We start from the raw sequence: 14,491 nt of genomic DNA on the forward strand, positions 1-14,491 counted from the left end.
AAAAAACAACAATGTCCCCAACACCGAACCCTGGGGAACTCCACTAATAACATTTGTCCACGAAGAGCAGCTTCCATTGATTACCGCTCTCTGTCGTCTCCCACTCAACCGTACCTTTATCCACTGTAGCAACTTACCCTAAATGCCATACCTCTCCAATTTGTACAGCAGTCTTCCATGTGCAACAGTATCAAAAGCTTTCCTGAAATCCAAGTATATGATATCAAAATTATTTTTGGCATTCAGTTCCTTTGTGACCACTTTATAGTATCCAATCAAATTGGTCAGACAAAGACCTTCCTTTAACAAACCCATGCTGTGTCTTAACTATTACTGCAGTCTTGTCTTAATGATCCTGCAATGCTTCTTTCACCAGTGATTCCCTTATTTTCCCCGGAACACAAGTAAAACTAACTGGTTGCACACCTCCAGTCCATGGGGACCTCCCGTGAGTCCAAGGAAGTTCTCATAATTATGGCTAAAGGTTTGTTTACTTCTTTTGCTGCCTCCTTTAATATAACTGGATAGATCCCATCCACCCCAGGTGCCTTCCTTATGTTTAACTTCAACAATTTCTCCTCCACTTTGCTCTCAGTAATTTCAAAATCACTTATATCCTTGTTAGAGTTTGATAAAATTCTGGCATTCATCTCATTGAATCATGTGTGAATCATCCAATAAATCCACAAAAAGTCCATGCAAAATATTCATTCAGTTTATCAGCTACCTGAGCATGATCATCAATAGTCAACCCATTTTTGTTAAGTGGTACAATCTGATTCATCCCTTTCCTTCTAGAGTTTACATAAATAAAGAACTCTTTCCTGTTTTTCTTTGCATCCTTTGCCAAAGATTTCTCGTAATCTGCTTTCTCCCGCCTAACCTCCTTTGTGACTTGATTACAGACTAGTTTATACCTACCATAAGTTACTGTCACCTTATACTTTACATGCATCCCATACATTCTTCTTCTCTGCCATGAGCCTCATTAATTCATCTGACATCCATTTGAGCCTAAAACTTGAACAGTATTTCTTAGTTGGAATGAAAAGCCTAGTAGCCTTTAAAATTAAGTCCCTGAAAGGTTCCCATTTAGAATTCAACATTGGTAACATCATCAGTTGATCCCACTGTACACAATTTAAAATCTGTCTGAGACCTCTGTAGTCACCTTTACAAAAGCAAAAGCCCTTCCCTTTAGCATTGATGGTAGTTGCATCTTTAAGTAATTCCCACATCAGTTCAGTGTGATCACTGTCATCCAGTGGTTCCTTTATCTGCAAATTCTTAATGCATGAATAATCACTGCTGATAATCAGATCAAGAGTATTAGTCCCTCTGGTTGTCTCTCGAACATGTTGCTGTAGAAAACTCATCCAATAAATCCACAAAAGTCTTGCTAGTGTGCGAGTGACCAACCACAAGTTCCAGTCAATATCGGGAAAGTTAAAATCCCCCATTATAAGACATTCTGATTTACTGGCCCGCTCTTATTTCTCGGCACAATTGCTCATTATACTCATAAGATTCATCAGGCCTATAACACACACCTATTCTCATTTTTCCTTTCCCAGTGCTTATTTCACACCAAACAGACTCAAGACTGCATTGTCCGCAAACATCAATTGGATGAGTTTCCTTAGATTTTGTGTTTCTTAACTAAAGGCATAACTCCCCTCCCACCCTTCCTGTCCTGTCTATCCTTCCTGTACACATTGTACTCCCCAAATTCCAATTCTACACTGTTTATATCTGTGTGACACCACACAGATATAAGCTTTTGGAGCGAATGAATAGGCAAAATGGAAGGGTTTTTTTTTTTTTTTTTTTTGCTGATGCTGTATAAGCTTAGTTTCTTGCATCATATGTCTCTGCTAATGCTATTGAAAACAACAACGAAAAAACCCTGAATCCTGGGGGTATACACTGATAACATTAATCTATGAAGAGCAGCACCCATTGATAACCACTCGCTGTCTTCTTCCACTTACCAACCCTTTACCCATAGCAGTAACTTGTCCTTAATGCTACACTACTCCAGTCTATACAGCAGTCTTTTCTGTGCAACATTATCAAAGGCCTTCGTAAAGTCCAAGTATATGATATGAAAATAATTTTTTGTACCCAGTTCCGTGGTTACTGCATCACAGTAACCTATGAGATTGGTGTAGACAAAACCACCCCTTAACAAATCCATTCTGTGACTGCAGTATAATTGCATTCCTGGTCAGATTGTCCTGAATTACTTTAACCAATGACTCCATTATTTTCCCTGGAAGAGATGTTAAGCTGGCAGGTCTGTAATTACTTGTCACCTTTTGATCCTCCTTTATGAATTGGGAATACATTTGCACATCAACAAAATACGGACCGTCCCTAAATTCAAGGATGCTCTCATAATTATGGCTAAGGGTTTGCTCACCACCTTTGCTGCCTCCCTTCATATGACTGGATAGATCCCATCCACCACAGTTGCCTTTTTTCGTTCAGATTCAACAATTTCTCTTCCACTTTCTTTTCAGTTATCACAAAGTTATTTAGCACCCCGCTGGAGTTTGATAAACTTCTGATATCCTCTCCAATAAAGAATTCCTCATTTTGTGAATGAAGATGAAAAATATCTATTCAATTTTTCAGCAACCTGAGCAGAGACATCAACAGTTAATCTACTAACATCAAGTGGTCCAATGTGATTCAACCCCTTCGTTCTACTGTTAATATAAACATAGAAGTCTTTGTTGTTTTTCTTTGCATTCTTCACAAGAGACGTATCATAATCTGCTTAGCTTGCCTAACCTCCTTTGACTTTGTTACAGACTGATTGATATCTACATATCTACCAGAGGCTTCTCTATCACCTGATAGTTTATATGTATCATATGCACTTTTCTTCTCTGTCATGTATCTCAATAGGTCATTGGACATCCATTTAGATCTAAGCCTTCAACAGTATTTCTTCATTGGTGTGAAAAGCCTTGTAGTTTCCTTGGTTACTTCCCTGAATTCTTCTCATTTAGAATTTGTTGTTGGTAACATCATCAGTTCCACTGCATATAATTTAAAAATTGTCTAAGACCACTGTAGTGACCCTTACGAAAGCAAAAGCCTGAACATTTCCCTGGTCACCCGTGTGGACTGGATGCAGTGCCTTGGATTTAATAAGCTTCTTCACTGAGAACATAACCCCTCCTGTCCCATCTGTCCTTCCTGTATACATTGTGCTCCCCATATTCAAACTGAGCATCACTTATGTCAATGCAATGTCAATACTGCATGTCAATATTACCCTTGACAGCAGTTATGTCTTTTATTAAATTCCACATTAGTACACTGTGTTTGCTGTCACCCAATGGGTCTTTTACCTGCAGATTCTTAGTGCAGTTGTTGTTGTTGGTATTGGGCTTAACGACACAAGGGCTACTGAGGCCACATTGTCTATTCACTGTTTATTTACAGGCAACAAATTCTTAGTGCACGTAGAATCACTGCTGATAACCATATAAAGAGTATTGCTCCTCTTGTTGACTCTCTAACATGCTGCTGTAGAAAACATTATACATTGTACTTCCCATATTCAAATTGAACATCACTTATGTCTTGCTATGAGTAATGTGTGATTTACCAACCCATAAATTCCAGTCAACATCTGGAAAGTTAAAGTCCCCCATTATAAGACATTCTGATTTACAGGCCCATTCTCCACTCTATCCCTCTGTATAGCTGTTTGGTATACTCATCACAGTCATTAGCCCTATAATACACTGCTACTCTCAATCAAATTTGTTTTCCCACTGTTTATATCAAAGCAGACTGACTGAATATTGCCCTGATCACCTATGTGGACTGGATACCTGCCTTAGATTTAATATGCTTCTTCACTAAGAACATAACCCCTCCTGTCCCATCTGTCCTTCCTATATATGTTGTACTCCCCATATTCAAATTGAGCACCACTTATGTCTGAGTGACACAATGTTTCTGCTGTTCCTATGTCTACATTTGATGACTTAATCAGTACTTCAAATACATCAAATTTATTTACAATGCTCCTACATCAGTCCTTGAGGTTGTCACAGACATTCTCTCTCAGATATGCCAGACAAGCTGTACTTGCTACCTGGGGGTCTAAAACGCTGATGGAACTGATATTCGGTTAAAACTCAAGTCAAGTGGACCCAATTTCGGCGAAGTCCGGACGGTCTGTGACAGCCAAATCCTCTGCTTGCACCTTCACGATGGTGGGACTGTTAGTAATCCTGGGTATAACCTCCATGCACAAGTACATGGTGGGTGACTACCCAGGAGTGAACCAACGTAAGCAGGGGTCGAGGTGTGGCACCCACACCACATGAAGGAACACCGCCGCTCTATGTTACCAGGCAGAACTAGGTGGTAGATGACTCTCATCAACCGGTGAAATACCACCACTCTGCTTATTGGAGGCTTAAAGTGGTGGAACCCATGTTTAGTCTCTAGAACTAAGTTCCGGTCAACCCTTCCCTATCTCTTCCATCATGCAGTATGATTGATGACTTTTGAGGTTATGATAAACGTCGTGGCAAGATCCAATATTCCTTACATTTCGAGGGTACAGCTCTAAAACGGTGTTCGCAGGCTGGCCGCTAGTTAGTACACCGGACCAAACCTATTGGTAACTCTCTAGGAGGCTTCCGGATCAGCTAGTGTATAATCTTGCTACCTCTACTCTGCCAGATAGTGACTGAAGGGAGTCCGAGTAGTGTGTATGCAGGGAGCATTGTCGAGGCCACGTTATGTCAAGGATCTGGGTATAGTCTTACCATGTGTATGCCATATCCAAAAATTTCATTACTTCATACAGCATGTCCCTCCCACTTTTTCTTACTATTGAATACACCACGAATTGTCAAACTAATAGAGCAAGCTTATCTGTGAAAAGATCTAAACCACCCAAGCACGTCCTAATTCATTTCACAAATATACATGGTCAATTCTAATCTCAACAATGTCCATTTCCACTTGCAGTCTGCCAAACCCCATGTACTTTTTCTGACAGAATCTCAGTTATCGGTTGCATTAGCATTAGTAGAGGCATATGATGCAAGAAAGCAAGCTTATGCAGCATCAGCCAAAAAAAAAAAAAAAAAAAAAACCTCCCACTTCACCCCTCCGTTCGTTCGAAATATCTGTCCAGCTGAGCCTTAAATTTATTTAGGCTATCAACTTCCACAACAAGGGATGGAAGTCTGTTCCACCAACCAACTACCCGCTGGCTAAAGGCAAATTTCAGCACATCTATCCTACATCTGTCTTTCCTCAATTTGAATTTATGCCTTCTCAGGTGATTATTCTGAGCAAGAGGAAGAGTCCCATCAGCATTGAGCATGCTCAAACCATTCAAGGCTTTGTACACCTCTATCAGATCACCTCGCCGGTGCCTAGTCTCCAGACACTGTAATTTTCAAAACTTAAGCCTTTCTTCGTAAGAGCAACACTTCGTTCCGTTCACTAAACTTGTTGCCCTTCTCTGTACTCGTTCCAGCAGCTCTACATCCTTCTTGAAATGAGGCCTCCAGACCTGTATACAGTACTCATGTTCATGTATTAATGATCTTGGTAAAACACATTCCACCATTCCCAACACGCTCCATTCAATGCCTCCTGTGGTCTTCTGTCAAAAGGATATCAGAAGGATTTTGATGAATCTTGATGCTAAGAAAGCTCCAGGTCCCGATGGTATTTCTCCACTTGTTCTCAAAACCTGTGCATCTGAACTTACTCCTATTCTTTGCCGCATTATTTCACTTTCTTATTCTAAAGGTGTTTTTCCTTCTGCTTGGAAATTTGTTCATATCCAGCCAGTTCCTAAAAAGGGGTGACAAATCCCTCCCATCCAATTATTGTCCCATTGCAATTACTTCTACTCTTTCTAAAGTAATGGAGAAATCAATTAACCGCCAACTCTTAAACTACCTAGAAACCTTCCGTCTTATCAACGATCGCCAGTATAGATTCCGTCAGTGTCGATCCACTGGTGATATTCTGGCTTATGTTACCCATTTATGGACTAATTCAATGGAAAGGTTCTGTGAAACACAAGTAGTTGCTCTTGACATCTCAAAGGCTTTTGATCGTGTTTGGCATAAAGGCCTTCTAAACAAGCTTCCATCTTATGGTTTTCCAACTGTTTTTAGTAATAGGTTATCCAGTTTTCTCTCTGATCGCTCACTGAGGGTGATGGTAGATGGCTCTCTGTCTTCTAACTTCTCCACTAATGCTGGTGTCCCCCAAGGTTCAGTTCTTTCCCCCTACTCTTTTCCTCTTGTATATTAATGACCTTTTTCCATTGACTGGAAATCCTATCCATAGTTTTGCCGATGATAGCACATTGCATTCCACTTTCCATTTTGAGAAACCTTGTCCTGCTCAATCAGCTTCAAATTCTCGAAAATCTGCTCCCAATTCCTTAAATGCCGATCTTCAGGTAATTCTCCAGTGGAGCAAAGACAACTTAGTTGATTTCAACCCTTCTAAAACTGTCTTGTCTTATATCTCGCAAAAAGGATTCTTCTGCTCCTATGCTTATCTTTAGTGATACTCCGATTTCTAGGCAAAATGATATATCTCTTTTGGGGATTACCCTGACTTCTAATCTCTCTCCCTTGGCACAAGCATGTTATAAATATTGCTTCCTCTAAATCTAAAAAACTTAGTTTTCTCTTTCGCTCTCGGCGTTACTTTTCTTCCAAACAGCTGCTCACTCTGTATAAATCGTAAATCTGCCCTGCCATGGAATATTGTTCCCACATCTGGGGTGATGCCCCCAAAACCTCTCTCAGGATTCCATTCAGAAGAGGGCAGTTAGGTTAATTAATGATTCATCTCTAACAGAGTCTCTCCACTCGCTTTCTCATAGATGTACTGTTTCTGCTGCATGTCTCTTCTACAGATACTTCAATGGGCACACTGTTCTTCTGAATTGGCTTCTATAATTCCTGTTCTCTCTCTTTCAAAACAGTCCGAACACGTGCCGCCACCAGCCAACATCCATTTACTCTAAATACTAAGTGGGAAGCATTCAAGGAATTAATCGTGGAAGCTACTAGACTTTATATACCGATTAAGAAATATTGTTCAAGGTTTAGGCCTAAATGGTTATCAAATGAACTAATGAGGCTCGTGACAGAGAAGAAAAATGCATGGGATGCATATAAATTATCAGGCGACGCAGAAGCGTGTGGCAGATATAAGCTAGTCTGTAATCAGGTCACAAAGGAGGTTCGGCAAGCGAAGGCGGATTACGAGAAATCTTTGGCAAAAGATGCTAAGAAAAACAGCAAGGATTTCTTTACTTATATAAACTCTAAAAGGAAGGGGATGAATATGATTGGTCCACTTGACATCGATGGTTCGACTGTTGATGATCCTGCTCAGATAGCAAACAAACTGAATGAGTATTTTGCATCTACATTCACACGTGAGGAATTATTACAGTTTGAAATGGAAGAAGGTTATCAAATTGTAGCAGTGTGCTTAATGATTTTGTAATAACTGAGAGCAAAGTGGAGAAGAAATTGTTGAAGTTAAACATAAGAAAGGCACCTGGGGTGGATGGGATCTATCCAGTTATTTTAAAGGAGGCGGCAAAGCAACTAAGCAAACCCTTAGCCATAATTATGAGAGCATCCTTGGACTCAGGGGTGGTTCCCACTGACTGGAGATGTGCAAATGTATCCCCAATTCACAAAGGTGGATCGAAGGGTGACACGAGTAATTACAGACCAGTTAGTTTAACTTCTGTTCCGGGTAAAATAATGGAGTCACTGGTTAAAGATGCATTGCAGGATCATCTAGACAAGACTGCAGCAATAATTCAGACACAGCATGGGTTTGTTAAGGGAAAGTCTTGTCTGACAAATTTGATTAGTTATTATGATGTGGTCACAAAGGAACTGGATGCAAAAAATAATTTTGATATCATATACTTGGATTTCAGGAAAGCTTTTGACACTGTTGCGCATGAAAGACTACTGTACAAATTGGAGCAGAATGGTATTAAGGGTAAGTTGCTACAATGGATAAAAGGATGGTTAAGTGGGAGAAGACAGAGGGTGGTAATCAATGGGTGCTGCTCTTCGTGGACTAATGTTATTAGTGGAGTCCCACAGGGTTCGGTGTTGGGTCCACTGTTGTTTTGTGTATTTATCAATGATATTGATGAAGGTATATCAGGCTTAATGTCGAAGTTTGCAGATGACACAAAGGTTGGCAGGGTTGTTAATGACAGTCATGGCAGTGTGCTACTGCAACAGGATCTAGATAATTTGGGCAGATGGGCTAAGAAGTGGCAACTGAAGTTTAACCTTGACAAATGCAAAGTACTACATATGGGTAGAAGTAACCCCAGAGAAACGTACCAACTGTGTGGTACTACACTTAAGGTGGTAGAAAATGAAAAAGACCTGGGAGTAATTGTACAGTCAGATATGAAGTTTTCTGAGCAATGCAGACAGGCTGCTAGGGCAGGTCATGGGGTTTTGTCAATGATATATAGGAATTTTGCTAGCAGGGAAAAGGACGTGATTGTCCCTCTGTATAAGGCAATGGTCACGCCACGCCTTGAGTACTGCGTACAGGTCTGGAGGCCTCATTTTAGGAAGGATGTAGATTTGCTTGAGCGTGTACAGAGAAGAGCAACACGATTGGTGAGGGGAATGAAGGGATCCTCTTACCAAGAGAGGCTTAAGTTCTGCAAATTGCAGTGGCTGGAGACTAGGCACCTGCGCGGTGATCTGATTGAGGTCTATAAGGCCTTGAATGGGTTGAGCACGCTGAATTCTGATGGGATCCTTCCAATTGTTCAGATTACGAACCTACGGGGACATAAGTTCAAATTAAGAAAGGACAGATGTAACAAATGAAAACGACAGATGGAACAAACTTCCATCTGTCGTTGTGGAAGTTGATAGGTTAAATAAATTTAAGGAGGAACTGGACAGGCATATGGAGGGAATGGTGTGATTTTTTTTTTTTTTTTTTTTGGCTGATGCTGCATAAGCTCCTACACTTGCTTTCTTGCATCACGTGCCACTACTACTACTACTACTACTACTACTGTCCAACTTAAAACCCACAGAACCAACTTTTCATCTTCCTCATTTATTCATTCGACTGCCGTTTTCTGGAACAACCTTTCTTCATACGTATTTCCTGAAAATTACAATCTACAGAAGTTCAAGTCCAATGTCAACAAATATCTTCTTTCGTCTTCTCAACCTCCAAGCCAAGCACGGCACCAAGTACTATAGGTTCTAATACCTCTCGTGTTTGGGGTTCACATAAAAAAAAAAAAAAAAAAATTAGCATACATGCAAGTCAACATACACATGTTCTTATTGTTATTAACCCTTACAAAGCCCATAGATTGACTGGTTTCGTGATGATGAACAGCAGGGCCTGAAACCCTCGACACCTTGCTTTCCGGGCTGCTGCATTTTCCAATAGAAGCAGCACAAGAATCACCGTCACCTCTGCCTGCAGCTCTAGTTAATCTATTAATCTGTGAATCCCCCTCACGCTTGCAGTTTTTTTTTTCAGACCCACTTGTCACTACTTTGACGGCATCAGCAAATATTCTTGCTCCCCTTCTATTTAGTGTATATCTCATCCCTGAAATAACAGTCTCCTGTTAGCAAGCAGAGACCATGCTGAAAAAATTTCTACCCCATGAGCCTTGCACATTCTTGCCAGGGTTGTATTAATTGAAAAGGCTCTCAACGTGTACTCCCTCCTATCGTGCCTGGGCAGAACTGCAGACACTTTCAAATTCAATCTCAACTCACAACTTTGTCCCAACATTGCCCTGTACTTGTTAAATAAGTTCTCTGGTCTCCTACTCTTAATACCATTAGTGCTAATGTATACAAAAATATCACCTTTTATACACTTAAAAGATATCTGCTCTACAACAATCTATTTTTGCCCCTGGGAGGCATACACTACTCCTATTCCACCTATCGTTCTTGCACAACATATTTCCCATTTCTCTGATAACAGAGTCATCGACAATAACCACCTCCTTTGGGAACAGAGCATTCTTCCCTGGAGATCGCATCTGTATTGCACGATGCACAAGTGTGAGTTCTGCACTGAGTTGGGCAGCTGAGAGCTTGATGGGCCCCCACATTTTAATTCCTTTGAGAGCATCTATTCTACTCTTCAAACTCTCATAAACCCTGTCAGAACACTGAGCTGGTGAATAATTCTTCACAATCTCTGCACTGAGCACACACAAAGACATCCTCTTGGCTGTATCATGTTTCAGAAAGTTAGCGAACATTGCACAAATTACACATTTTGTTAGGCCATGATTTTTAAGAGAATCACCCCCTTCTGTTCTTCCCCAAGCAACAGCACTCCCACTGCTTTGTACCCACTTTTTTTTTCTGCTCTAGTCTATTATGATCTATCTAATATGATTTTCGTTTAAATACAATTTAATTGATAAAAAAAAAATATGACTAACAAGTGATTAGAACCTTTGAACTACTGATTTATCAAAACTGAACCCTACTATTCCACTGCACTACTAGTTACGTGTTTTGATATTCCTGCCAATACACTGATACAATAGCAGTGGAATAGTAATAGAAATCATAATTTAAAAATCACTTGCCAAATTTAAAAATAAGCTAATGAACATGACTAAGACTATTAAACTATTTGTCAAATACAATTTAATATGTTAATTAATCAAAAAGACAGTAAAAATTTCCAATAAACTTATCCATACCCACGAGCTAAAAATTCTGGAACCATTCACGGTTACTCCCATCTGTCGTACCACGTATCATCTCATAACAAGTAATCTGAATGAGTTAATGAGTTACTATTTACAACTGATACATTTATGTATCAGCTGCACACATAGGGATCACACACACATTGCAAGAATTCAATTCACATACAACTTACCTCACCAACCCAGAAGTGTTACGCAATACTGAAGCTGCATATGCTTGTGTAACTCCAACTAAAGATTTTCCATCTACCTCTATGATCTGATCATTCACCTGAATCCTAATACAAAAGATTTAAAATAAATAATGATTAAAGGTCATCACAGAACTATGTGTGCAAACACATGCATGCATGCATGCATGCATGCATACATACATACATACATACATACATACATGCATACACACACAAAATAATATTCTTGAGGAGTATTTAATTGTAGTACTTTTCAAGGAGAGCTACTTTAAGTGACAACCATGATTCACATACATACATACATACAGGTAATTATACTGAAAAAATAATGATAACATATACAGTGAAACTTCTCCTAATGGACAGCTCTCTTTAACGGACATCTCTCTACAACGGACATTTTCAAAATTCCCCAACTCACCTCTATTGCAGCTTCTGTCTAGCGGACATTCTCTGTAAGAGATGCGGACAGGCAATCTGCGCTATTTCGTTTAGATTAGCATTTAATTTGATCTCCCCATACGGACAGTGGGCGAGCTCACAGGCCTTTTTCTAGGAACTTTTCTTCCACGTATTGCCTCAATCGTGTGTTTATTTTCTATTTCCGATTCTCTGAATTTTATCAAGGTTTACGTCGCGGTTCTAAACCCTTTTTCAAGAATTTTAAAGCATGTGTAAAACTTCTGATGAATTCAGCGTGTGCAGGGGGGGGGGAATTTGGTCAGCCTTTTGTCTTTTGAATTTCAGTTTTCCGTTTTGTTCAGTGTCGTGTGAAGTGCACAATGTCTTCTCGTAAACATTTAACTTTAAAAGATAAAGTCGAACTCATTAATGCGTATGATCAGCAAAAAAATAGTGTTCGCAATCTCACTGCAAAATTCAAAATCGGGAAGACGCAGGTAAGCGACATCCTAAAGGAAAAAAATGAACTGCTCAAACAATTTTGGCAACATGTAAATGATCAGGTTCAAAAATCATTCCCGAAAACTGTTGGACTTCAAATTGACAATGTTACATATGAGTGGGTTTGTCGGCGCACGTGCTAAAAAAATTCCCATTAATGGGCCTATTATTAGGGAAAAGGCTTTGGAGGTTGCGAAATCTATGGGAGTAAATGAGTTCAAAGCTTCTGTGGGATGGCTAGACAAGTTCAAAACTCGGCATAAAATTTCTTGGAAAACCGTATATGATGAAGGTGGATCTGTTGATACTGAGGCTGTAACAAAGTGGACCGTCAAATTGGAAGATTTATGTCGTGATTTTGAAGCTAAGGATATTTACAACTGTGACGAAATGGTTGTAAATATAATTCAGCGTATTTTCATGGATAATGCTGCATCTCCCCCGCACATTGAATTATCCAACATTCAAATCGTTTTTCTGCCACCAAACACATCTGCAGAGTGTCAGCCCTTGGATCAAGGGATAATAAAAAATTTTAAACTTCACTACAGAAAACGTGTTTTAAGACATCTCATTGCAAACACAAACGATGTAACATGTGCGAGTGACCTTGCAAAGAAAATCAGCATCCTAGATGCGATTCAATGGATTTCCTCTTCAGTAAACGCAATTAGAAAACAAACTGTCGTGAACTGTTTTATAAAGTCTGGCTTCTCAAATGCAAAAATTGAAGTTGTGAACAGCAATGTGGAGCACCAAGAAGAACAAGAACTTCAACATCTATTGATAATGTACGATACTTCAGCTACAGGTGACCCTGGCTACAAAGATATAGACTTGAACCTCACTACAGAAGATGGTGCTCTAGATATCAACGACATTATCATCGATATTTTTCAAGAAGTTCCTCATGAGGATGAAGAAATGGAAGAAGGTCATTCTGTCGAAGAACATATTAACGACGAACCACCGATGAAAATAGAAGCTCTCATACAAATCAATCGTTTAAAAATGTTTTTTGCCGCTGAAGAAGATAATGAAGGACTTTCGATGGTTTCTTCACTCCAAACAAATGTTGTAAACAAAATTATCAGCCGGAAGAAGGTACAGAAGAAAATAAGTGATTACTGTATGTATTTTTTTTAATATTCATAATATTATTTTCATAATATTCATAGCACAATTGTATGTATATTATTTACAAAAATATTGCGCAAAATCTGTATATATTTTAATTTAATTTTACATTAAACGTTTAACAATTTTTCTTTCTTTCTTTCTTTTTTTTTTCTCCCTCAGACTTCTTGTTAGCGGACACTTCTCTCTAACGGACAAATTCTCGTTCCCCATGGCTGTCCGTTAAAGGGAAGTTTCACTGTATAGTTACAAGAAAATAACAATACTACCTACAATAATAGTGTAAACTTGAATCACTCCCAATAACAGAAAAAATTTCCCCTTACTATAGGTAAATGAGCTGATATTATATTCCTTCCCCCATTTTTACCAAGTGAACTTATCTAGGCATATTCATTTGTGGATATGCTCCTCCCAAAATAAAAACAAACAGGTAAATTTTGTGTCTCAGAGCCAAGAATTGCAATAGTAGAATCTTCTACATAAAATGTGGACAGACAGTTTGCCAGGACCACAAAATTATTTTGCCTGCAGAATAACTATGATTGGACTTCAAACCACACTTTATAGCATGGATGGAAGTCGAGCCATAGTTATTCTGCAGACAAAATAATTTTTTTTTTTTTAGCACAAGCAGAAAAAGACAAAGTCTTAGGAAAGACAGATTTATTGAACTGTAAGGACACCTTGAGTAAGGCTACATTAAACAAATTACGTTATTTTTTGGAGTCATCTGATCTTTAGATATTTCTATAAACAATCATATTCTTACTCCCTCTAAGAGAATTGACAATCTTGTGTCAAAGTTTTTCGTGCCCAAAAATTTATCAATGGTATAGACATTCTTGGCCAGCTGATGATGTTAATGAATTCTGTGCAGTCTATTTTTTGCTAAGATAGACAAACACATTTAGCAATGTGTTTGTCAATATGTCAAACACATTGCTAAATCCAATTTTGATACCTGTAATACCTGTAAGAAATCTGTTCATCATGTTGGAATTTTGTAAAATTGCAAGAAACAAGCTACATGCTCCTATTATCCATAATACTGTTATAAGTAATAATACAATCTCTTTCTTGGACAGATACTGTTAATCCTATTCTGGATGCTCTCTCCTTATCTGATGATCCTCTTTTAGATTTGCCCTGTCATAAAGATGTTTGATCACTTAATCTTAATTACTCTACTTCCTTAGTTGCTGTTCCTTTTACTCCTTTTAAATTATCTTCTGCCTTCACCAGGATATCAGTGTCCTAGCGAAAATCTTATCGAAAGGGAATTCTTGATAAAACTTCACTCCTGCTGTCCAAATGTTCTTATAAATATATATAATAAATTTCTATAATTGTCTGTTTTCTCAAATTCGTGGAAATTTGCCATCATAAGACTTCTGTTAAAACCTGGCAAGCCTCCTAATCTTCCCTGGTCTTAGACTTACCACTTGGTTATCTAAATTTGCTAAGATCCCAGAAT

The 14,491-nt window shown here is 38.8% G+C and overlaps 1 protein-coding gene across 1 annotated transcript in view; it reads right to left on the reverse strand.

Moving 5' to 3' along the window:
• LOC150075742 (uncharacterized) overlaps positions 1–14,491 on the reverse strand; it is a 292,105-nt gene that overhangs the window by 174,659 nt on the left and 102,955 nt on the right. Inside the window, exon 9 of the mRNA XM_090387865.1 lies at positions 10,954–11,058. Coding sequence (XP_090243991.1) covers positions 10,954–11,058 — 105 coding nt within the window. The remainder of the gene's footprint in view (positions 1–10,953; positions 11,059–14,491) is intronic.

The sequence above is a fragment of the Mastigoproctus giganteus genome, chromosome 13 (genome assembly GCF_048544385.1).
Source record: "Mastigoproctus giganteus isolate SK-2022 chromosome 13, ASM4854438v1, whole genome shotgun sequence".
Classification (NCBI taxonomy): Eukaryota; Metazoa; Arthropoda; class Arachnida; order Uropygi; family Thelyphonidae; genus Mastigoproctus; species Mastigoproctus giganteus.